General features: G+C 44.0%; 1 protein-coding gene across 4 annotated transcripts in view; it reads right to left on the reverse strand.

Annotated features, from left to right (window-relative positions):
- col16a1 (collagen, type XVI, alpha 1) overlaps nucleotides 1-26,339 on the reverse strand; it is a 149,572-nt gene that overhangs the window by 42,089 nt on the left and 81,144 nt on the right. For 3 of the 4 annotated variants that reach the window (XM_038972322.1, XM_038972323.1, XM_038972321.1), the window contains exons 29-38: nucleotides 22,595-22,630; nucleotides 22,120-22,227; nucleotides 17,509-17,631; nucleotides 17,329-17,382; nucleotides 16,146-16,187; nucleotides 12,797-12,832; nucleotides 12,616-12,669; nucleotides 12,395-12,463; nucleotides 12,261-12,314; nucleotides 11,876-11,902 (exon numbers count right to left, since the gene is read on the reverse strand). In XM_038972322.1, the coding sequence (XP_038828250.1) occupies nucleotides 11,876-11,902; nucleotides 12,261-12,314; nucleotides 12,395-12,463; nucleotides 12,616-12,669; nucleotides 12,797-12,832; nucleotides 16,146-16,187; nucleotides 17,329-17,382; nucleotides 17,509-17,631; nucleotides 22,120-22,227; nucleotides 22,595-22,630 (603 nt within the window). The remainder of the gene's footprint in view (nucleotides 1-11,875; nucleotides 11,903-12,260; nucleotides 12,315-12,394; nucleotides 12,464-12,615; nucleotides 12,670-12,796; nucleotides 12,833-16,145; nucleotides 16,188-17,328; nucleotides 17,383-17,508; nucleotides 17,632-22,119; nucleotides 22,228-22,594; nucleotides 22,631-26,339) is intronic. The other variant, XM_038972324.1, reaches the window with a different exon arrangement.

Genomic DNA, 26,339 nt, shown 5'->3' on the forward strand with positions numbered 1-26,339 from the left:
ACTGGTATTTTGTCCAATCAGATCAGCTCGTTTGCAAAACAATTAGGCAAACAAATATCAGAATTGGGCTGCCTGAGTAAACACCAGGAGGTGTGTTTGTCTTTCAGATTCAGATTCAGAAAAGATTCAGGCAATTCATTTAGCAGCAAACAATATACAGTACCAGTCAAAAGTATGGACACAAATCAAATCAAATTGTATTTGTCACATGTGCCAAAAACAACAGGTGTAGACCTTACAGTGAAATGCTTACTTACAAGCCCTTAACCAACAATGCAGTTTTAAGAAAAATAAGTCTTAAGTAAAAAATATATAAGTAAAAAAATTAAAACTAACAAGTAATTAAAGAGCAGCAGGAAAATAACAATAACGAGGCTATAGACAGAGGGTGTCGGTACAGAGTCAATGTGCGGGGGCACCGGTTAGTGGAGGTAATTGAGGTAATATGTACATGTAGGTAGAGTTAAAGTGACTATGCATAGATAATAAACAGAGAGGAGAAGCAGCATAAAAGAAGGGGGCAATGCAAATAGTCTGGGTGGCCATTTGATTAGCTATTCAAGAGTCTTATGGATTGGGGGTAGAAGCTGTCAAGAAGCCATTTGGACCTAGACTTGGTGCTCTGGTATTGCTTGCCGTGCTTTGGCACAAAGAACAGTCTATGACTAGGCTGGTTGGAGTCTTTGACAATTTTTAGGGCCTTCGACTGACACCGCCTGGTATAGAGGTCCTGGATGGCAAGAAGTTTGGCCCAGTGATGTACTGGACCGTACGCACTACCCTCTGTAGTGCCTTGCGGTCGGAGGCCGAGCAGTTACCATACCAGGCAGTGATGCAACCAGTCAGGATACTCTCGATGGTGCAGCTGTAGAACCTTTTGAGGATCTGAGGACCCATGCCAAATCTTTTCAGTCTTCTGGGTGGGAATAGGCTTTGTCGTGCGCTCTTCACGACTGTCTTGGTGTGCTTGGACCATGATAGTTTGTTTGTGATGTGGACACCAAGGAACTTGAAGCTCTCAACCTGCTCCACTACAGCCCTGTCAATGACAATGGGGGCGAGCTCAGTCCTCATTTTCCTGTAGTCCACAATCATCTCCTTTGTCTTGATCACGTTGAGGGAGAGGTTAGGTCAGGTCTCTGACCTCCTCCCTATAGGCTGTCTCATCGTTGTCGGTGATCAGGCCTACCACTGTTGTGTCATCGGCAATGTTAATGATGGTGTTGGAGTCGTGCCTGGCCATGCAGTCAGGATTGAACAGGGAGTACAGGAGGGGGCTGAGCATGCACCCCTGAGGGACAACCGTGTTAAGGATCTGGTGGTGGATGTGTTGTTACCTACCCTCACCACCTGGGTGCAGCCCGTCAGGAAGTCCAGGATCCAGTTGCAGAGGGATTTGTTTAGTTCCAGGGTACTTAGCTTAGTGATGAGCTTTGAGGGAACTATGGTGTTGAACGCTGAGTATAGTCAATGAATAGCATTCTCACGTATGTGTTCTTTTTGTCCAGGTGGGAAGGGGCAGTGTGGAGTGCAATAGAAATTGCATCACCTGTGGATCTGTTGGGTCGGTATGCAAATTGGAGTGTGTCTAGGGTTTCTGAGATAATGGTGTTGATGTGAGCCGTGACCAGCCTTTCAAAGCACTTCATGGCTACAGATGTGAGTGCTAGGGGTCGGTAGTCATTAAGGCAGGTTACCTTAGTGTTCTTGGGCACAGGGCCTATGGTGGTCTGCTTGAAACATGTTGGTATTACCGACTTAGTCAGGGACTTAGTCAGGTTGAAAATATCAGTGAAGACACTTGCCAGTTGGTCAGTGCATGCTCGGAGTACACGTCCTGGTAATCCGTCTGGCCCTGCAGCCTTGTGAATGTTGACCTGTTTAAATGTCTTACTCACATCGGCTACGGAGAATGTGATCACACAGTCATCTGGAACAGCTGATGCTCTCATTCATGTTTCAGTAGTAGTTGCATTGAAGCGAGGATAGAAGTAATTTAGCTCATCCGGTAGGCTCCTGTCACTGGGCAGCTCGCGGCTGTGCTTCCCTTTGTAGTCTGTTTGCAAGCCCTGCCACATCTGACGAGCGTGGAAGCCGGTGTAGTACGATTTAATCTTAGTCCTGTATTGACGCTTTTCCTGTTTGATGGTTTCTTATAAGCTTCTGGGTTAGAGCCCCGCTCCTTGACAGTGGCAGCTCTACCCTTTAGCTCAGTGTGAATGTTGCTTGTAATCCATGGCTTCTGGTTGGGATATGTACGTACAGTCACTGTGGGGACGATGTCATCAATGCACTTATTGATGAAGCCAGTGACTGATGTGGTGTACTCCTCAATGCCATCGGAAGAATCCCGGAACATATTCCAGTCTGTGTTAGCAAAACAGTCCTGCAGCTTAGCATCTGCTTCATCTGACCACTTTTTTATTGAATGAGTTACTGGTTCTTCCTACTTTGGTGTTTGCTTGTAAACAGGAATTAGGAGGACAGAATAATGGTCAGATTTGCCAAATGGAGGGTGTCTTTGTGCTTTGTACGCGTCTTTGTGTGTAGAGTAAAGGAGGTCTAGAGTTTTTTCCCTCTGGTTGCACATTTAACATGTGTTTGGGCACCTCATTCATCCAAACTTCCGCATACTGCCCCCTAGCCCGAAGAAGTTGAGGGGTTTAGAGACAGGGGGAACAGATGAAGAGGTGTTCATGGGTTTAGAGAAGGGGGGGGGGGGGGGTGAACATTTGAGGGGTTAAGGGGTTTAGAGGCGGGGGGGAACATATGAGGTGTTAATGGGTTTAGAGACAGGGGGGAACATATGAGGTGTTAATGGGTTTAGAGACAGGGGGGAACATATGAGGTGTTAATGGGTTTAGAGCCAGGGGGGAACATATGAGGTGTTAATGGGTTTAGAGGCAGGGGGGAACATATGAGGTGTTAATGGGTTTAGAGGCAGGGGGGAACGGATGAAGATGTGTTAATGGGTTTAGAGACAGGGGGGAACATATGAGGTGTTAAGGGGTTTAGAGGCAGGGGGGAACATATGAGGTGTTAAGGGGTTTAGAGGCAGGGGGGAACATATGAGGTGTTAATGGGTTTAGAGGCAGGGGGGGAACATATGAGGTGTTAATGGGTTTAGAGGCAGGGGGGAACGGATGAAGATGTGTTCATGGGTTTAGAGACAGGGGAACATATGAGGTGTTAAGGGGTTTAGAGACAGGGGGGGAACATATGAGGTGTTAAGGGGTTTAGAGACAGTGGGGGAACATATGAGGTGTTAAGGGGTTTAGAGACAGGGGGGGAACATATGAGGTGTTAAGGGGTTTAGAGACAGTGGGGGAACATATGAGGTGTTAAGGGGTTTAGAGGCAGGGGGGGAACATATGAGGTGTTAAGGGGTTTAGAGACAGGGGGGGAACATATGAGGTGTTAAGGGGTTTAGAGACAGGGGGGGAACATATGAGGTGTTAAGGGGTTTAGAGACAGTGGGGGAACATATGAGGTGTTAAGGGGTTTAGAGACAGGGGGGGAACATATGAGGTGTTAAGGGGTTTAGAGACAGGGGAACATATGAGGTGTTAAGGGGTTTAGAGACAGTGGGGGAACATATGAGGTGTTAAGGGGTTTAGAGACAGGGGGGGAACATATGAGGTGTTAAGGGGTTTAGAGACAGTGGGGGAACATATGAGGTGTTAAGGGGTTTAGAGACAGGGGGGGAACATATGAGGTGTTAAGGGGTTTAGAGACAGTGGGGGAACATATGAGGTGTTAATGGGTTTAGAGACAGTGGGGGAACATATGAGGTGTTAATGGGTTTAGAGACAGTGGGGGAACATATGAGGTGTTAAGGGGTTTAGAGACAGTGGGGGAACATATGAGGTGTTAATGGGTTTAGAGACAGGGGGGGAACATATGAGGTGTTAAGGGGTTTAGAGACAGGGGGGGAACATATGAGGTGTTAAGGGGTTTAGAGACAGTGGGGGAACATATGAGGTGTTAAGGGGTTTAGAGACAGTGGGGGAACATATGAGGTGTTAAGGGGTTTAGAGACAGGGGGGGAACATATGAGGTGTTAAGGGGTTTAGAGACAGTGGGGGAACATATGAGGTGTTAAGGGGTTTAGAGACAGGGGGGGAACATATGAGGTGTTAATGGGTTTAGAGACAGTGGGGGAACATATGAGGTGTTAAGGGGTTTAGAGACAGTGGGGGAACATATGAGGTGTTAAGGGGTTTAGAGACAGTGGGGGAACATATGAGGTGTTAAGGGGTTTAGAGACAGGGGGGGAACATATGAGGTGTTAAGGGGTTTAGAGACAGTGGGGGAACATATGAGGTGTTAAGGGGTTTAGAGACAGGGGGGAAACATATGAGGTGTTAAGGGGTTTAGAGACAGGGGGGAAACATATGAGGTGTTAAGGGGTTTAGAGACAGGGGGGGAACATATGAGGTGTTAAGGGGTTTAGAGACAGGGGAACATATGAGGTGTTAAGGGGTTTCGAGGCGGGGGGGAACATATGAGGTGTTAAGGGGTTTAGAGACAGTGGGGGAACATATGAGGTGTTAAGGGGTTTAGAGACAGTGGGGGAACATATGAGGTGTTAAGGGGTTTAGAGACAGGGGGGGAACATATGAGGTGTTAAGGGGTTTAGAGACAGTGGGGGAACATATGAGGTGTTAAGGGGTTTCGAGGCGGGGGGGAACATATGAGGTGTTAAGGGGTTTAGAGACAGTGGGGGAACATATGAGGTGTTAAGGGGTTTAGAGACAGGGGGGGAACATATGAGGTGTTAAGGGGTTTAGAGACAGGGGGGAAACATATGAGGTGTTAAGGGGTTTAGAGACAGGGGGGGAACATATGAGGTGTTAAGGGGTTTAGAGACAGGGGGGAAACATATGAGGTGTTAAGGGGTTTAGAGACAGGGGGGGAACATATGAGGTGTTAAGGGGTTTAGAGACAGGGGGGGAACATATGAGGTGTTAAGGGGTTTAGAGACAGTGGGGGAACATATGAGGTGTTAAGGGGTTTAGAGACAGTGGGGGAACATATGAGGTGTTAAGGGGTTTCGAGGCGGGGGGGAACATATGAGGTGTTAAGGGGTTTAGAGACAGTGGGGGAACATATGAGGTGTTAAGGGGTTTAGAGACAGGGGGGGAACATATGAGGTGTTAAGGGGTTTAGAGACAGGGGGGGGAACATATGAGGTGTTAAGGGGTTTAGAGACAGGGGGGGAACATATGAGGTGTTAAGGGGTTTAGAGACAGTGGGGGAACATATGAGGTGTTAAGGGGTTTAGAGACAGTGGGGGAACATATGAGGTGTTAAGGGGTTTAGAGGCAGGGGGGGAACATATGAGGTGTTAAGGGGTTTAGAGACAGGGGGGGAACATATGAGGTGTTAAGGGGTTTAGAGACAGGGGGGGAACATATGAGGTGTTAAGGGGTTTAGAGACAGTGGGGGAACATATGAGGTGTTAAGGGGTTTAGAGACAGTGGGGGAACATATGAGGTGTTAAGGGGTTTAGAGACAGGGGGGAAACATATGAGGTGTTAAGGGGTTTAGAGACAGGGGGGGAACATATGAGGTGTTAAGGGGTTTAGAGACAGGGGGGGAACATATGAGGTGTTAAGGGGTTTAGAGACAGGGGAACATATGAGGTGTTAAGGGGTTTCGAGGCGGGGGGGAACATATGAGGTGTTAAGGGGTTTAGAGACAGTGGGGGAACATATGAGGTGTTAAGGGGTTTAGAGACAGGGGGGGAACATATGAGGTGTTAAGGGGTTTAGAGACAGTGGGGGAACATATGAGGTGTTAAGGGGTTTCGAGGCGGGGGGGAACATATGAGGTGTTAAGGGGTTTAGAGACAGTGGGGGAACATATGAGGTGTTAAGGGGTTTAGAGACAGGGGGGGAACATATGAGGTGTTAAGGGGTTTAGAGACAGGGGGGAAACATATGAGGTGTTAAGGGGTTTAGAGACAGGGGGGGAACATATGAGGTGTTAAGGGGTTTAGAGACAGGGGGGGAACATATGAGGTGTTAAGGGGTTTAGAGACAGGGGAACATATGAGGTGTTAAGGGGTTTCGAGGCGGGGGGGAACATATGAGGTGTTAAGGGGTTTAGAGACAGTGGGGGAACATATGAGGTGTTAAGGGGTTTAGAGACAGTGGGGGAACATATGAGGTGTTAATGGGTTTAGAGACAGTGGGGGAACATATGAGGTGTTAAGGGGTTTCGAGGCGGGGGGGAACATATGAGGTGTTAAGGGGTTTAGAGACAGTGGGGGAACATATGAGGTGTTAAGGGGTTTAGAGACAGGGGGGGAACATATGAGGTGTTAAGGGGTTTAGAGACAGTGGGGGAACATATGAGGTGTTAAGGGGTTTAGAGACAGGGGGGGAACATATGAGGTGTTAAGGTGTTTAGAGACAGTGGGGGAACATATTAGGTGTTAATGGGTTTAGAGGCAGTGGGGGAACATATGAGGTGTTAAGGGGTTTAGAGACAGTGGGGGAACATATTAGGTGTTAATGGGTTTAGAGGCAGTGGGGGAACATATGAGGTGTTAAGGGGTTTAGAGACAGGGGGGGAACATATGAGGTGTTAAGGGGTTTAGAGACAGGGGAACATATGAGGTGTTAAGGGGTTTCGAGGCGGGGGGGGAACATATGAGGTGTTAAGGGGTTTAGAGGCAGGGGGGGAACATATGAGGTGTTAAGGGGTTTCGAGGCGGGGGGGAACATATGAGGTGTTAAGGGGTTTAGAGGCAGGGGGGGAACATATGAGGTGTTAATGGGTTTAGAGGCGGGGGAACATATGAGGTGTTAAGGGGTTTCGAGACAGGGGGGAACATATGAGGTGTTAAGGGGTTTAGAGACAGTGGGGGAACATATGAGGTGTTAAGGGGTTTAGAGACAGTGGGGGAACATATGAGGTGTTAAGGGGTTTAGAGACAGTGGGGGAACATATGAGGTGTTAAGGGGTTTAGAGACAGGGGGGGAACATATGAGGTGTTAAGGGGTTTAGAGACAGTGGGGGAACATATGAGGTGTTAAGGGGTTTAGAGACAGGGGGGGAACATATGAGGTGTTAATGGGTTTAGAGACAGTGGGGGAACATATGAGGTGTTAAGGGGTTTAGAGACAGTGGGGGAACATATGAGGTGTTAAGGGGTTTAGAGACAGTGGGGGAACATATGAGGTGTTAAGGGGTTTAGAGACAGGGGGGGAACATATGAGGTGTTAAGGGGTTTAGAGACAGTGGGGGAACATATGAGGTGTTAAGGGGTTTAGAGACAGTGGGGGAACATATGAGGTGTTAAGGGGTTTAGAGACAGGGGGGGAACATATGAGGTGTTAAGGGGTTTAGAGACAGGGGGGGAACATATGAGGTGTTAAGGGGTTTAGAGACAGGGGGGAAACATATGAGGTGTTAAGGGGTTTAGAGACAGGGGGGGAACATATGAGGTGTTAAGGGGTTTAGAGACAGGGGGGGAACATATGAGGTGTTAAGGGGTTTAGAGACAGGGGAACATATGAGGTGTTAAGGGGTTTCGAGGCGGGGGGGAACATATGAGGTGTTAAGGGGTTTAGAGACAGGGGGGGAACATATGAGGTGTTAAGGGGTTTAGAGACAGGGGGGGAACATATGAGATGTTAAGGGGTTTAGAGACAGTGGGGGAACATATGAGGTGTTAAGGGGTTTAGAGACAGTGGGGGAACATATGAGGTGTTAAGGGGTTTAGAGACAGTGGGGGAACATATGAGGTGTTAAGGGGTTTCGAGGCGGGGGGGAACATATGAGGTGTTAAGGGGTTTAGAGACAGTGGGGGAACATATGAGGTGTTAAGGGGTTTAGAGACAGGGGGGGAACATATGAGGTGTTAAGGGGTTTAGAGACAGTGGGGGAACATATGAGGTGTTAAGGGGTTTAGAGACAGGGGGGGAACATATGAGGTGTTAAGGGGTTTAGAGACAGTGGGGGAACATATTAGGTGTTAATGGGTTTAGAGGCAGTGGGGGAACATATGAGGTGTTAAGGGGTTTAGAGACAGTGGGGGAACATATTAGGTGTTAATGGGTTTAGAGGCAGTGGGGGAACATATGAGGTGTTAAGGGGTTTAGAGACAGGGGGGGAACATATGAGGTGTTAAGGGGTTTAGAGACAGGGGAACATATGAGGTGTTAAGGGGTTTAGAGGCGGGGGGGGGAACATATGAGGTGTTAAGGGGTTTAGAGACAGTGGGGGAACATATGAGGTGTTAAGGGGTTTAGAGACAGGGGAACATATGAGGTGTTAAGGGGTTTAGAGGCAGGGGGGAACATATGAGGTGTTAAGGGGTTTCGAGGCGGGGGGAACATATGAGGTGTTAAGGGGTTTAGAGGCAGGGGGGGAACATATGAGGTGTTAATGGGTTTAGAGGCGGGGGAACATATGAGGTGTTAAGGGGTTTAGAGACAGTGGGGGAACATATGAGGTGTTAAGGGGTTTCGAGGCGGGGGGGAACACACTCACACACACACTCAGGGCACAGGCAGAGTAGCATAGGAGGTGACACGTGTCTGGGATCCAAATAGACAAGGGAAGTAAAGGAGCCTTCAGAACAGGACTAGGCATATTAGTTAGTGCTACCATCAAACCCACTGCACTAGAATACCAGAGAGAGAGAGAGGGTGGTGAGAGGGACGAGAAAGAGAGAGGAGAGAGAGAGAGAAAGAGGGAGGGGTGGGGGAGGAAGTGGATTGGATATTTGAAGTGAAAGAATGACATGGAGAGGGAGCAAAAAAAGATGTAGAGAGAGAACCGACCAGAGAGAGGATATCAGGAAAGAAGCTAGACAGTGGAAGAGAAGGGAAAAGGAAGCCATGGGAGGAAGAAAGAGAAAGAGAAAAGGAAAGTGCAAGACAACCAAACCACTGCTCCTGAAATAGGCCTACTGCACCTAAATAACATGTTGGACTAAATGCACTTTGCACTTTAACATCTACATTCACTTCTTTGCTTCTTTCTAGAATGCGCCATTCAGCCTAATTCTGACATTTCTATGAAATTGCACTTAACCAGCCTACTTTGCTTGTAAATAGCCATTGCTATCTGTTGTTTTTAAATATGTTATTTTGCCTGTATGTACAGTACCAGTCAAAAGTTTGGACACACCTACTCATTCAAGGGGTTTTCTTAATTTTTTTGTATTTTCCAAATTGTGGAATAATAGTGAAGACATCAACACTATGAAATAGCACATATGGAATCATGTAGTAACCAAAAGAGTGTTAAACAAATGTAATTATATTTACATTTGAGATTCTTCTAAGTAGCCACCCTTTGCCTTGATGACAGCTTTACACTCTCTTGGCATTCTCTCAACCAGCTTAATGAGGTAGTCATCTGGAATTTCAATTAATAGGTGTGCCTTGTTAAAAGTTCATTTGTGGAATTTCTTTCCTTCTTAATGCGTTTGAGCCAATCAGTTGTTTTTTGACAAGATAGGGCTGGTATACAGAAGATAGCCCTATTTGGTAAAAGACCAAGTCCATATTATGGCAAGAACAGCTCAAATAAACAACGAGAAATGACTGTCCATCATTACTTTAAGACATGAAGGTCAGTCAATACGGAAAATGTGAAGAACTTAGAACTTTTCTTCAAGTGCAGTCCCAAAAACCACCAAGCGCTATGATGAAACTGGCTCTCATGAGGACAGCCACAGCAAAGGAGTTAACAGCCTCAGAAATTGCAGACCCAGAGTTACCTCTGCTGCAGAGGATAAGTTCATTAGAGTTACCAGCCTCAGAAATTGCAGCCCAAATAAATGCTTCACAGAGTTCAATTATCAGACACATCTCAACATCAACTGTTCAGGGGAGATTGCGTCAATCAGGCCTTCATGGTAGAACTGCTGCAAAGAAACCACTACTAAATGACACCAATAAGAAGAAGAAACTTGCTTGGGCCAAGAAACACGAGCAATGGACATTAGACCGGTGAAAATCTGTCCTTTGGTCTGATGAGTACAAATTTGAGATTTTTGGTTCCAACCGCTGTGTATTGTGAGACTCAGAGTAGGTGAACGGATGATCTCTGCATGTGTGGTTCCCATCGTGAAGCATGGGGGAGGAGGTGTGATAGTGTGGGGGTGCTTTGCTGGTGACACTGTCAGTGATTTATTTAGAATTCAAGGCACACTTAACCAGCATGGCTACCACAGCATTCTGCTGTGATACGCCATCCCATCTGCTTTGCGCTTAGTGGGACTATCATTTGTTTTCCAACAGGACACTGACCCAACATACATCTTCATCCGTCCCCCCTGCCTCTAAACCCCTTAAAACCTCATATGTTCCCCCACTGCCTCTAAACCCATTAACACCTCATATGTTCCCCCACTGCCTCTAAACCCCTTAAAACCTCATATGTTCCCCCACTGTCTCTAAACCCATTAACACCTCATATGTTCCACCGTCTCTAAACCCATTAACACCTCATATGTTCCACCGTCTCTAAACCCATTAACATCTGTTCCCCCACTGTCTCTAAACCCATTAACACCTCATATGTTCCCCCACTGTCTCTAAACCCATTAACACCTCATATGTTCCACCGTCTCTAAACCCATTAACACCTCATATGTTCCCCCACTGTCTCTAAACCCATTAACACCTCATATGTTCCCCCACTGTCTCTAAACCCATTAACACCTCATATGTTCCCCCACTGTCTCTAAACCCATTAACACCTCATATGTTCCCCCACTGTCTCTAAACCCATTAACACCTCATATGTTCCCCCACTGTCTCTAAACCCATTAACACCTCATATGTTCCCCCACTGTCTCTAAACCCATTAACACCTCATATGTTCCCCCACTGTCTCTAAACCCATTAACACCTCATATGTTCCCCCACTGTCTCTAAACCCATTAACACCTCATATGTTCCCCCACTGTCTCTAAACCCATTAACACCTAATATGTTCCCCCACTGTCTCTAAACCCCTTAAAACCTCATATGTTCCCCCACTGTCTCTAAACCCCTTAAAACCTCATATGTTCCCCCACTGTCTCTAAACCCATTAACACCTAATATGTTCCCCCACTGTCTCTAAACCCATTAACACCTCATATGTTCCACCGTCTCTAAACCCATTAACATCTGTTCCCCCACTGTCTCTAAACCCATTAACACCTCATATGTTCCCCCACTGTCTCTAAACCCATTAACACCTCATATGTTCCACCGTCTCTAAACCCATTAACACCTCATATGTTCCCCCACTGTCTCTAAACCCATTAACACCTCATATGTTCCACCGTCTCTAAACCCATTAACATCTGTTCCCCCACTGTCTCTAAACCCATTAACACCTCATATGTTCCCCCACTGTCTCTAAACCCATTAACACCTCATATGTTCCACCGTCTCTAAACCCATTAACACCTCATATGTTCCACCGTCTCTAAACCCATTAACATCTGTTCCCCCACTGTCTCTAAACCCATTAACACCTCATATGTTCCCCCACTGTCTCTAAACCCATTAACACCTCATATGTTCCACCGTCTCTAAACCCATTAACACCTCATATGTTCCACCATCTCTAAACCCATTAACACCTCATATGTTCCCCCACTGTCTCTAAACCCATTAACACCTCATATGTTCCACCGTCTCTAAACCCATTAACACCTCATATGTTCCCCCACTGTCTCTAAACCCATTAACACCTCATATGTTCCACCGTCTCTAAACCCATTAACACCTCATATGTTCCACCGTCTCTAAACCCATTAACACCTCATATGTTCCACCGTCTCTAAACCCATTAACATCTGTTCCCCCTGCCTCTAAACCCCTTAAAACCTCTTCCTCTCCACAAATGCTAGGCTTACCTTGACCCCCTTGACCCCATCAGTTCCCTGCAAGACAGAACACACACACACACACAAGGTTAGTCTGGCCTTGTCATTGCAGATGATAGAGTTGAGAGCAGAGAGGAGCGACAAGAAACACTGCGGCTTTGTTATGGATTGAAGTGGACTTCATTAGCTATTAGTCACGCCCATCTCAAGGACAACTTCTGAAAATATAATCATCTCTGACCTTAATTGAAACTTTAAAACACTGACTCTGTGTCTGTAGAAATGAGTGATATTAGCTTACATACAATAACATACACACACTAATGCACCAAGTAGGAAATGCAAGGAATTCATACTGACTATACAATTCCAATACTATGGGACTGGGTTGCGTTTTCAATGTGACGCCACTCACATCTCTTCCATCAGCTCCTGGGATTCCATTAGAACCACCTCTGCCGTCTTTCCCCTGGGTTGGGAATGGAGTAAGGAATCACTCAATGTCTTTGACTAGAGTTAATAATACACACACACACAGAGATCTCTTACCGGGGGTCCTGTAACACCTACACCCATGGGCCCTTGTGGCCCTGGAGGCCCCTCCTCTCCTTTAGGACCCTGTGAAAAGGAAACACATACCCATTAGAATGAGAACTTGGTGTCGATGTGTATGTGAGTGTGTTTGTGTGTGTGGGTGTTTATGCTTTTATGCACGTAAATGTGTATGTGTGTGTCTGTGTGTGTGTGTATGTGTGTGTGGGTGGGTGTACCATGTCCCCAGCAGGCCCAATAGGTCCCATAAGTCCTCTAATTCCCTGAGGACCCTGTAGAGGAGCAGCATGATGAAGATGACATGATAGAAAGACACCATAGAGACCCTTTGATCTACTAGAGGCAATAATATTTCATATGCATTTAATCATTATTTTTTATTAGAATAATAAGACTTACTGCCACCCCTGGTAGGCCCCTGGGTCCTTCTTCCCCCTAGACACAGAGAGAGAGAGACAGAGAGAGAGACAGAGACAGACAGAGACAGAGAGATACAGAGAGAGAAAGAGAGACAGAGAGAGAGACAGAGACAGACAGAGATACAGAGAGAGATACAGAGACAGAGAGAGAGAGAGAGAGAGAGAGAGAGAGAGAGAGACAGAGAGAGACAGAGAGAGAGAGAGAGACAGAGACAGAGAGATACAGAGAGAGAAAGAGAGACAGAGAGGGAGGGAGAGAGAGAAAGAGAGACAAAGAAACAGAGAGAGAGACAGAGAGAGAGAAAGAGAGAGAGAGAGAGAGAGAGAGGACACAATGGAAGGTTTAAAGAGATGGGTGAGTTGAGCTCAGAGATAAACAGATGATTTATCAACAGTAGAACAATGGCAGAACCTTCATGAACAGGTCTGGATATTGTTTTCCTCACGTGTGTGTGTGTGTGTGTGTGTGTGTGTGTGTGTGTGTGTGTGTGTGTGTGTGTGTGTGTGTGTGTGTGTGTGTGTGTGTGTGTGTGTGTGTGTGTGTGTAGTATATCAGACATCCTTCACACATACTCTTCAGGAATGGTAGCATGTTGATCCAGAAGGAATGTTAATGTGTTGATCCAGAATGAATGTTAATGTGTTGGTCCAGAAGGAATGTTAATGTGCTGGTCCAGAAGGAATGTTAATGTGTTGGTCCAGAAGGAATGTTAATGTGTTGATCCAGAAGGAATGTTAATGTGTTGGTCCAGAAGGAATGGTAATGTGTTGGTCCAGAATGAATGTTAATGTGTTGGTCCAGAAGGAATGTTAATGTGTTGATCCAGAAGGAATGTTAATGTGTTGATCCAGAAGGAATGTTAATGTGTTGATCCAGAAGGAATGTTAATGTGTTGGTCCAGAAGGAATGTTAATGTGTTGGTCCAGAAGGAATGTTAATGTGTTGGTCCAGAAGGAATATTAATGTGTTGGTCCAGAAGGAATGTTAATGTGCTGGTCCAGAAGGAATGTTAATGTGCTGGTCCAGAAGGAATGTTAATGTGCTGGTCCAGAAGGAATGTTAATGTGTTGATCCAGAAGGAATGTTAATGTGTTGATCCAGAAGGAATGTTAATGTGTTGATCCAGAAGGAATGTTAATGTGTTGGTCCAGAAGGAATGTTAATGTGTTGATCCAGAAGGAATGTTAATGTGTTGATCCAGAAGGAATGTTAATGTGTTGATCCAGAAGGAATGTTAATGTGTTGATCCAGAAGGAATGTTAATGTGTTGATCCAGAAGGAATGTTAATGTGTTGATCCAGAAGGAATGTTAATGTGTTGATCCAGAAGGAATGTTAATGTGTTGATCCAGAAGGAATGTTAATGTGTTGGTCCAGAAGGAATGTTAATGTGTTGGTCCAGAAGGAATGTTAATGTGTTGATCCAGAAGGAATGTTAATGTGTTGATCCAGAAGGAATGTTAATGTGTAGGTCCAGAAGGAATGTTAATGTGTTGATCCAGAAGGAATGTTACTGTGCTGGTCCAGAAGGAATGTTAATGTGTTGATCCAGAAGGAATGTTAATGTGTTGATCCAGAAGGAATGTTAATGTGTTGATCCAGAAGGAATGTTAATGTGTTGATCCAGAAGGAATGTTAATGTGTTGATCCAGAAGGAATGTTAATGTACTGATCCAGAAGGAATGTTAATGTGTTGATCCAGAAGGAATGTTAATGTGTTGATCCAGAAGGAATGTTAATGTGTTGATCCAGCAGGAATGTTAATGTATTGATCCAGAAGAAATGTTAATGTGTTGATCCAGAAGGAATGTTAATGTGTTGATCCAGAAGGAATGTTAATGTGTTGATCCAGAAGGAATGTTAATGTATTGATCCAGAAGGAATGTTAATGTGTTGATCCAGAAGGAATGTTAATGTGTAGGTCCAGAAGGAATGTTAATGTGTTGATCCAGAAGGAATGTTACTGTGTCGGTCCAGAAGGAATGTTAATGTGTTGATCCAGAAGGAATGTTAATGTGTTGATCCAGAAGGAATGTTAATGTGTTGATCCAGAAGGAATGTTAATGTGTTGATCCAGAAGGAATGTTAATGTGTTGATCCAGAAGGAATGTTAATGTATTGATCCAGAAGGAATGTTAATGTGTTGATCCAGAAGGAATGTTAATGTGTTGATCCAGAAGGAATGTTAATGTGTTGATCCAGAAGGAATGTTAATGTATTGATCCAGAAGAAATGTTAATGTGTTGATCCAGAAGGAATGTTAATGTGTTGATCCAGAAGGAATGTTAATGTATTGATCCAGAAGGAATGTCAATGTGTTGACCCAGAAGGAATGTTAATGTGTTGATCCAGAAGGAATGTTAATGTATTGATCCAGAAGGAATGTTAATGTATTGGTCCAGAAGGAATGTTAATGTGTTGGTCCAGAAGGAATGTTAATGTGTTGGTCCAGAAGGAATGTTAATGTGTTGGTCCAGAAGGAATGTTAATGTTCATCCAGAAGGAATTCCAGAGCAAAACCCAGGATAGGGGAAGAAATGGACCAGTATATTCCAGGGATAGGAGATTTACAGCCAAATGATCCCAAACGTTCAAAAAGATGGGAAAGTGGATACCTCAACTAAACAACGTGAAGAAGACTCTGTCTGTTCTATTAAACCAAGTGAAGAAGACTCTGTCTCTTCTATTAAACCAAGTGAAGAAGACTCTGTCTGTTCTATTAAACCAAGTGAAGAAGACTCTGTCTGTTCTATTAAACCAAGTGAAGAAGACTCTGTCTGTTCTATTAAACCAAGTGAAGAAGACTCTGTCTGTTCTATTAAACCAAGTGAAGAAGACTCTGTCTGTTCTACTAAACCAAGTGAAAAAGACTCTGTCTGTTCTATTAAACCAAGTGAAGAAGACTGTCTGTTCTATTAAACCAAGTGAAGAAGACTCTGTCTGTTCTATTAAACCAAGTGAAGAAGACTCTGTCTCTTCTATTAAACCAAGTGAAGAAGACTCTGTCTGTTCTACTAAACCAAGTGAAGAAGACTCTGTCTCTTCTATTAAACCAAGTGAAGAAGACTCTGTCTGTTCTACTATCTATATTGAACAGTGCGAGAAACAATTCATGGTATGAAACTGGAAGTACCGAAAACAGAAAACATCAGGACACATTTGGCCAAAACTAATTTAAAGGGAAAGTTCACCCACAATAACAAGAGGCTACCTGGACCAACTAAATAGCCAACATATGAGTTGACAAGTGTTCTAGGTGAATAGACAACAGCCAAGGTAAGGGTATTAGTAATTTGAGCGACCCATCTCCTCAGTGAATATGTTCTTACCTGAGGTCCTGCGAGGCCCACCCCTTCAACTCCTGGGTCACCCTACAGGGGGCAGCACAGACACACACACTGAGTCAGTTACTGATGACCTACAACACCTCACCAACCCTCACAGACACACACACTGAGTCATTTACTGATAAACTACAACACCTCACCAACCCTCACAGACACACACACTGAGTCAGTTACTGATGACCTACAACACCTCCCCAACCCTCACAGACACACACACTGAGTCAGTTACTGATGACATACAACACCTCCCCAACCCTCACAGACACACACACTGAGTCAGTTACTGATGACATACAACACCTCCCCAACCCTCACAGACACACACACTGAGTCAGTTACTGATGACATACAACACCTCCCCAACCCTCACAGACACACACACTTAGTCCGTTACTGATGATCGACAACACCTCCCCAACCCTCACAGACACACACACTGAGTCAGTTACTGATGACATACAACACCTCCCCAACCCTCACAGACACACACACTGAGTCAGTTACTGATGACCTACAACACCTCACCAACCCTCACAGACACACACACTGAGTCAGTTACTGATGACATACAACACCTCCCCAACCCTCACAGACACACACACTGAGTCATTTACTGATGACCTACAACACCTCACCAACCCTCACAGACACACACACTGAGTCAGTTACTGATGACCTACAACACCTCCCCAACCCTCACAGACACACACACTGAGTCATTTACTGATGACCTACAACACCTCACCAACCCTCACAGACACACACACTGAGTCAGTTACTGATGACCTACAACACCTCCCCAACCCTCACAGACACACACACTGAGTCAGTTACTGATGACATACAACACCTCCCCAACCCTCACAGACACACACACTGAGTCAGTTACTGATGACATACAACACCTCCCCAACCCTCACAGACACACACACTGAGTCAGTTACTGATGACCTACAACACCTCCCCAACCCTCACAGACACACACACTGAGTCAGTTACTGATGACATACAACACCTCCCCAACCCTCACAGACACACACACTGAGTCATTTACTGATGACCTACAACACCTCCCCAACCCTCACAGACACACACACTGAGTAAGTTACTGATAAACTACAACACCTCACCAACCCTCACAGACGCACACATCAACATGTCCTACCTGGCTTCCTTTAGGTCCAACAGGCCCCTGAACACCGGGAAGCCCTGCTTTACCCTGGTACATGGAGAGAGAGAGAGAGCGAGAGAGAAGATATTATATTTTAGCATGCATATGAATAGTACGCACACCTAAACAAAAAAAAGTGATACATCAGGGTCAAATTGAGACAGACAGACTCACGTGTTTCCCTGCTGTTCCCTCTCCTGGGGATCCGGGGTCGCCCCTCTCTCCCTTGGCTCCCTGCACCCCACCTACACTGACCTGCCCCCCAGAGACAGTCGCACAGCTCTCACACGCATCTCCCTGGTGAAGGATACAACAATAGTCAGAAAGAGAGAGAAATGTCAGCGTCTAAATTCTTGTCATTTAGCAGACACTCTTATCCAGAGCGAGTTACAGTAGTGAGTGCATACATTTTTCATACGTTTTTTTCATACTGGTCCCCTGTGAGAATCAAACCCACAACCCTGGTGTCACAAGCACCATGCTATATACCAAATGAGCTACACGGGACTAGTTAGCTAGTTAGTTAGTTAATTAGTTAGATAGTTAGTGAATTAGTTTGTTACATAGTAAGTTAGTGATGATGGGTTCTAAACTTGAAATCTGAAATATCCTCACTCATGTTACTGAGGGAGAGAGGGGAATGCAGAACGTTTACATTCTGTTGGAACATGTTATAGTTAGATATCAGGTATCCTATGGAAAGGAGAAGGGCCACGGTCTGGTACAAGTCAACTGTAAAAAAGAGTGAGGAATTTGGCCAAGGTCAGGTCAGATGAAGTGAGAGAGAACAGGCATCACTAAAGTCCTGTATAGCAACAGAGATGTATTGACTGTCCAGATGTGTAAGGAGGAGACTCAGCATAGGAGGAAGGTTTAATACCAGTGCTTGTGTAAATATGTCTTTGTCTTATGCAGCTGTGTGACCCAGTGGGTGAATAAACTTGACGTGAGCTTTACTAGTCATCCGTGAGTTTTTATTCTGTTTATTTAGTGCCTAATAGTTCACTGCGATTTATAGTCGAACTGGAGGGTCAGAATCAGTGGAGAAGCAACCAGCACAAAAAACAAGGTAGGCACAGTTTCTACACCTGTTACCACTCATTCTGACATCTTGGGGAGATGAGAGTCGTAAGCTGAACCAATTATAGGATACGGACCTAGAAAACCTGACATTATTCAGTAGTCCCATGGTACTACGACCGGTCGTAGATAAAAGGTAAGTCCTGAACAGGGTAGTCCCTGTGGAGGGTAAATCCCGGAAGGGTAAGTCCCGAAGCAAGAAGATATTTAAACGTTGTGTGAACATGATTTGTTTGTATTAACAGTAGCAATAAGGAGAGAGGTTGGTTTATGCACTATTGGGATGGGGAACCATGACATAATCGTGGTAATATGTGTTGTAATATGAGTCACTGACGTGATCTTCCTGTCTCCCGACTACTCCTGTCTCAGCCTCCAGTATTTATGCTGCAGTAGTTTATGTGTCAGGGGGCTAGGATCAGACTCTTATATCTGGAGTATTTCTCCTGTCTTATCCGGTGTCATGTGTGAATTTAAGTATGCTCCCTCTAACTCTCTCTCTCTTTTCTCTCTTCTCTCGGAGGACCTGAGCCCTAAGACCATGCCTAAGACTACCTGGCCTAATGACTCCTTGCTGTCCCCAGTCCACCTGCTGCCCACAGTCCACCCCAGTCCACCTGCTGTCCCCAGTCCACCCCAGTCCACCTGCTGTCCCCAGTCCACCTGCTGTCCCCAGTCCACCTGCTGCCGCTCTTTTCAACTGTTCTACCTGCGGCTATTGAACCCTGACCTGTTCACCGGACGTGCTACCTTGTCCCGGACCAGCTGATTTAGACTCTCTAGCTCACCTGCTGTCTCTAACTCTGAATGATTGGCTATGACAAGCCAACTGACATTTATTCCTGAGGTGCTGACCTGTTGCATCCTCTACATCCACTGTGATTATTATTATTTGACCCAGCTGGTCATCTATGAATGTTTGAACATCTTGGCCATGTTCTGTTATAATCTCCACCCGGCACAGCCAGAAGAGGACGGGCCACCCCTCATAGCCTGGTTCCTCGCTAGGTTTCTTCCTAGGTTTCTGCCTTTCTAGGGAGTTTTTCCTAGCCACCGTGCTTCTACATCTGCATTGCTTGCTGTTTGGGGTTTTAGGCTGGGTTTCTGTATAGCACTTTGTGACATGGGCTGATGTAAAAAGGGCTTTATGAATACATTTGATTGATTGATTGATTGTTGTCAACAACAGTGATATTTGAGGCGTAACATTGGTATCAGACTTTAGGTCACCCGCATTCTCCAGTAGTAAATTGGCAAGTGCGTCAGTATTGGTTCTAATACAAGGTATCAGGTGCTGTGACCAATTACAAGGCACAAATACCATAACTATTCTCCAGGGAAGTGGGTATCACTACCTTGGAAAATAGTTAATAGAAGGCGTGTATTAGAGCCGTTGGGGAGGAAGTAATTATATGAAATGGCGACCGGCAGACCTGATTCTCCCTGTAAAGTAGGACTAGAGGAAGAAACGTTTTAAAAAGCCATAGAGGTGCTGAAAGAGGTGCAGAAGCATTCTACCAAATCGACTTGAATATGGGAACATTTTTGCAAACTGGATAAAATTGGTCAGCGTTTCCCTGCTGACGGAAAATTCCAATCTAATAAAGAATTCAGAGATGCAATTGTGACATGGCTCAATGACATAAAATTAAAATAAAAGTTTAAAAGCTTGGCTGGAAAAATAGCTGTGTTTTTCTGTGATTTTGCGGTGACCTAACAATCGTTTGTGGTGCTTTCGCTGAAAAGCCTATTTGAAATTGGACACTTTGGTGGGATTAACAACAAGATTACCGTTAAAATGGTATAAGATACATGTATGTTTGAGGAATTTTAATTATGAGATTTCTGTTGTTTGAATTTGGCGCCCTGCACTTTCACTGGCTGTTGTCATATCATCCCGTTAACGGGATTGCAGCCATAAGAAGTTTTTTAAGGCTACCGCACGTGTATATCGGGTGGCTAGGGAGGAAGAAGGAGATGGGGAGCGAAGTGAAAATGACATGACTTGGGAACACCTCTTGGAACCTGTGGCCAGACAGGGGAAGACTGGGTGAAACCATACGTTTTTTTTTAGGGCCTTCATTTTTGTGGATTCCAGCAGAAAAATATCCTTAAGGCATAGAGTCAGGCGAAGAGAGAGTGGGAATCGTCTTGTTATCAAACTTCGGTTTGTCTTTGCATATATAATTATGCATAGCTTAACACATTAATAATGCTCGCTATGTTGTGTGTTTCTTTTTTGCTTTTTAAGTCTTGTGCTATCACTCTCTTAGGAGCCCGAAGGAGGAAATGGAGAAAGTCAAAAGCTCCAGCTGAAATGTCATTATCAGTTATCAGACGAGAGATGGAAATAAGAGTGTGCATGGTGTAATTATAGATCAGAGGCCTTAAGTCTCGGAGGTGTAAACCTAATATTCAACTGTGAATGTTAATCATGTTTTATTTTTTTGTTCATGTTTTATTTATTATTTTCTTATTATTATTATCATTCTTTTTTTTGTTTATTTATAAGCAATTTCCAAGTCTATATAATGTTGAACAGTTGATGTTCAAAAGGGGGGTCTGATGGGTTCTGAACTTGATCTCTGAAATATCCTCACTCATGTTACTGAGGGAGAGAGGGGAATGCAGAACGTTTACATTCTGTTGGAACATGTTATAGTTAGATATCAGGTATCCTATGGAAAGGAGAAGGGCCACGGTCTGGTACAAGTCAACTGTAAAAAAGAGTGAGGAATTTGGCCGAGGTCAGGTCAGATGAAGTGAGAGAGAACAGGCATCACTAAAGTCCTGTATGGCAACAGAGATGTATTGGCTGTCCAGATGTGTAAGGAGGAGACTCAGCATAGGAGGAAGGTTTAATACCAGTGCTTGTGTAAATATGTTTTCGTCTTATGCAGCTGTGTGACCCAGTCGGTGAATAAACTTGGTTTGAGCTTCGTGAGTTTTCATCCGTGAGTTTTTACTCTGTTTATTTAGTATCTAACAGTGACTTAGTGAAATAGATAGATATATAGATAGATAAATAGAATATATATATATAGAGAGAAATAAGGATATGTTAGGGCTGGGCGATATGGCCAAAATCTCATATCCCGATATAGGTAATTTCATATCCCAATATAGGTCATTTCATATCCCGATAACGATACATATCACAATATACAACTTTTCTGTAAATTCAATGAATAAATAGTTTATTTAAAATGACCACATGTAAAGGCCTATTTCTTATTACATTTTGAATTATACTCAACAAATAAAAGGTATTTAAATGATGCACCTTGGGTCAAGTGTTAGCACCAACTCACGAAACCCCCATTTCTCGACTGTCACGTTCACTCTCCTCCATGTTTATTTGTGTTGCAAATTTCCTTCCACACAGCACGTGGAAGAATGCAAAGCGACGTCCAATTGATGAAAAATATTGCCGTAAAGAGTGTGAATTGCGACACAACAAAATAAACGAAAGAGCATAATGTGAAGCGATAGACGTTTTTCTATCGTCACACGAAATATATCGTCATATCGCCCAGCCTTAGGATACGTTATAAGATACTTTGACAGATGTGGGAGATCGACAGATAAACAACCAGACAGACAGCCAACCAGACAGAGGGCCAGCCAGTCCAGCTACACAGCCAGACAGCCAGACTGACTGACTCATTGATAGGTTGGTTGGTTGGTTGGTTGGGTGTTCCATACCTTCTCTCCTTTCAGTCCAGTTAGTCCATTCCGACCAGGCTCTCCAGGCAGGCCCGGGGTTCCATGGGTTCCGGCCAATCCTTGGTCTCCTTGCTCACCCTGGTCTCCCTAGCAACAGAGACACATGATGTTGTCATTAAAAACAATGCATTGTAATCAAAAACATGGATCTGGTCTGTGACTCGTACTTAAACATTCATAAATGAAGATTGATGTAACAACAGTCCAGGATAATAATTCAAGGTTACTGATTACAATGCACAAAGCTTCATCAAATTATTATTAGTCTGAATTAAACAAGTACCTTAACCCAGTAATAGGTTTAATCTGGGTTTGTGATACCAGAGTGTTTGAAAGTAGTTTTGTTTAAGACTACCAAGAAACACTCTGTGTGACCCTGATTTAACCCACTGCAGTAAAAGGTTATTGCTATTCAGAGACTTTTATAAAGAGCAACCTGACATAAAGAACTGACCTTCTCTCCCCTTAGACCATCAAGACCTGGCACACCCTGTGTAAAGAGACAGGAGAAGACAGAAAGAGAGTGAGAGCGGTACCCACCTATAATAGTACACACACACACCCACACACCCACACACCCACACACCCACACACCCACACACACACACACACACACACACACACACACACACACACACACACACACACACACACACCTGTTCAAGGCTCTACCTATTCAGGTATAAAGCCCTGACAAAGTGCTAACCACTGAGGCACACACTATGTAATTAAGCAGTGTGAAACAGTAGTTTACCATGTAAATTAGATGTATAGTTCACTTTGGCGTATTCTGTGTTAGGTAGGGGACTACCTGCACACAGTTGAAGTCGGAAGTTTACATACACTTCGGTTGGAGTCATTAAAACCCATTTTTCAACCACTCCACAAATTTCTTGTTAACAAACTATAGTTTTGGCAAGTCGGTTAGGACATCTACTGTGTGCATGACACAAGTAATTTTTCCAACAATTGTTTACGGAAAGATTATTTCACTTATAATTAGCTGTGTCACAATTCCAGTGGATCAGAAGTTTACATACACTAAGTTGACTGTGCCTTTAAACAGCTTGGAAAATTCCAGAAAATTATATCATGGCTTTAGAAGCTTCTGATAGGCTAATTGACATCATTTGAGTAAATTGGAGGTGTACCTGTGGATGTATTTCAAGGCCTACCGTCAAATTCAGTGCCTCTTTGCTTGACATCATGGGAAAATCAAAATAAATCAGCCAAGACCTCAGAAAAAAAATTGTAGACCTCCACAAGTCTGGTTCATCCTTGGGAGCAATTTCCAAATGCCTGAAGGTACCATGTTCATCTGTACAAACAATAGTACGGAAGTACAAACACCATGGGACCACGCAGCCATCATACCGCTCAGGAAGGAGACGCGTTCTGTCTCCTAGAGATGAACGTACTTTGGTGTGAAAAGTCCAAATCAATCCCAGAACAGCAAAGGACCTTGTGAAGATCCTGGAGGAAACAGGTACAAAAGTATCTATATCCACAGTAAAACGAGTCCTATATCGACATAACCTGAAAGGCCGCTCAGCAAGGAAGAAGCCACCATTCCAAAACCGCCATAAAAAAGCCAGACTACGGTTTGCAACTGCACATGGGGACAAAGGTCGTATTTTTTGGAGAATTGTCCTCTGGTCTGATGAAACAAAAATAGAACTGTTTGGTCATAATGACCATCGTTATGTTTGAAGGAAAAAGGGGGAGGCTTGCAAGCTGAAGAACATCATCCCATCCGTGAAGCACGGGGGTGGCAGCATTATGTTGTGGGGGTGCTTTGCTGCAGGAGGGACTGGGGCACTTCACAAAATAGATGGCATCATGAGGAATTGGAAAATTATGTGGATATATTGAAGCAGCATCTCAAGACATCAGTCAGGAAGTTAAACCTTGGTCGCAAATGGGTCTTCCAAATGGACAATGACCCCAAGCATACTTCCAAAGTTGTGGCAAAATGGCATAAGGACAACAAAGTCAAGGTATTGGAGTGGCCATCACAAAGCCCTGACCTCAATCCCATAGAAAATTTGTGGGCAGAACTGAAAAAGCATGTGCGAGCAAGGAGGCCTACAAACCTGACTCAGTTACACCAGCTCTGTCAGGAGGAATGGGACAAAATTCACCCAACTTATTGTGGGAAGCTTGTGGAAGGCTACCGAAAACGTGTGACCCAAGATAAACAATTTTAAAGGCCATGCTACCAAATACTAATTGAGTGTATGTAAACTTCTGACCCACTGGGAATGTGATGAAAGAAATAAAATATTAAATAAATCATTCTCTCTACTATTATTCTGACGTTTCACATTCTTCAAATAAAGTGGTGATCCTAACTGACCTAAGACAGAATTAAATGTCAGGAATTGTGAAAAACTGAGTTTAAATGTATTTGGCTAAGGTGTATGTAAACTTCCGACTTCAACTGTATGTCATAAACTGGCTGTTCCAATAGTGAAGATATAATGGTTACTCCTTTAAAAGTTTTGAGCTTATACCGCGGGACTTAGAGGTACCCAGCGTCACGGCTTCATTGCTCCAGACCACCACAAGGGGGAGTTAGAGCACTCATTATGCATTTGGTCCCAAGGTTTTTATTTGACCTATCATATCGAGTGGTTCCAATGACGAATTTGACGTCCCTGGTGACTTTAGCAAAGATGGCTGACAAAACAGTACGGGGAAGCAAATGTATGTAGTTATAACGTCATAACGAGTCAAGCAAAACATTTACAATTGAGAGGAATATGTTAATTAATGTAGAGACAAAAGATTGTGCATATTTTTTTGTCATAAAGATAATTGACTAAAATCCCTATTTAGCAAAAAAATATTCAGCCATACCCAATACCAGGTGTATCAAACTCATTCATTATAGCAAGCAGGGAGCAGGTTTCGAACCCTCAACATTCTAGCCCGAAGTCCAGCACATTATCGACTGTGCCCAAATATATTAATTGGGGTTGGGGCCGATTGTGGCTAAAAACACTTTATCAATTGGAATATTTAACATGGAAAGGGGAACAAGTATTATTATTAGTTTTTCACAAGCTAGTAGGATGGGCTATTAGCTGAACAATAGACTATTCAACCTTTACTAAAGAATTGTCTAATAGCCGAGCTAGATGGGAACCCCCCCCCCCCCCCCCCCCCCCCTCCCCGACTTACAACAAATAATTTTCAGGACCATCTAGAAAAAGCAGAGGAGATGCGCAATAGGTTTCTAAGAAGAGGCTATTCTCCACAATGTGTGGATGAAGCTCTTAATTTGGCATTGGGGAAAACACGAGATGAACTGCTACAAAAAAGACCCGCTAAAGCTACAGAACACTCCGTAATGTTCACAACCACATATACGTTGAACTAGTGAAAAGTGGGAGATGCGGTCAAGAAACACTGGCATGTTATATTTACGCGATAAATTGGTTCATGCCAACTGCCAGCCACAAAAGAAAATCAGCCAGGCTCTTTTACGCCCTGTTCCAAATGGTAGCTATAAATGCAGAGTTTGCGCACAGTGCAACAATATGATGTGTGTGAATATTTCTGCCACCCACATACAGGAAAACGGTTCCAAATAAATGACATTATTACATGCTCCACCACCCATGTTATCTACATTATTAAATATCCAAGTGGGCTGTGCTATGTAGGTAAAACCTCTCATTCTCTCAAACAGAGAATCAGTGAACATAAAAGTGACAGGGATTATCCAGTCGCAGTACATTTTAATGAACAAAAACATGACATTTCTACCTTTAGATTTTGTGTCATAGAGAAAGTTAAGATATCAGACAGGGGAGGTGACATTAATAATACTCTGAGTAAAAGAGAATGGTTTGGGATTTTCACCCTCCAGACATTATTTCCTAAAGGTCTTAATGATGAAATGCCTATGTATGTTATGTTGTGAATTTTAACATGAATTATGCCCCTATTTCAGTTAATCTGACGTTTTTCTTACGCTGTACCCAATGATTTACGAAAACTGGCTTGGTAGGTTGATGCCCTCATTGTGGTTTTACAGACGTGTTTAATCCGTTTTATGTACACATTTTTTTTTTTTTAATATTTATGAAATGCATATTGTTATATTTGGTAGCACTTATTTGTTTTTCCTTCACCTCCAACTCCTTTCGATGAGTGGAACGGATGTGGGTGTGGCTAGGTCTATATAAGGGTAC

The sequence above is a fragment of the Salvelinus namaycush genome, chromosome 32 (genome assembly GCF_016432855.1).
Source record: "Salvelinus namaycush isolate Seneca chromosome 32, SaNama_1.0, whole genome shotgun sequence".
NCBI lineage: Eukaryota > Metazoa > Chordata > Actinopteri > Salmoniformes > Salmonidae > Salvelinus > Salvelinus namaycush.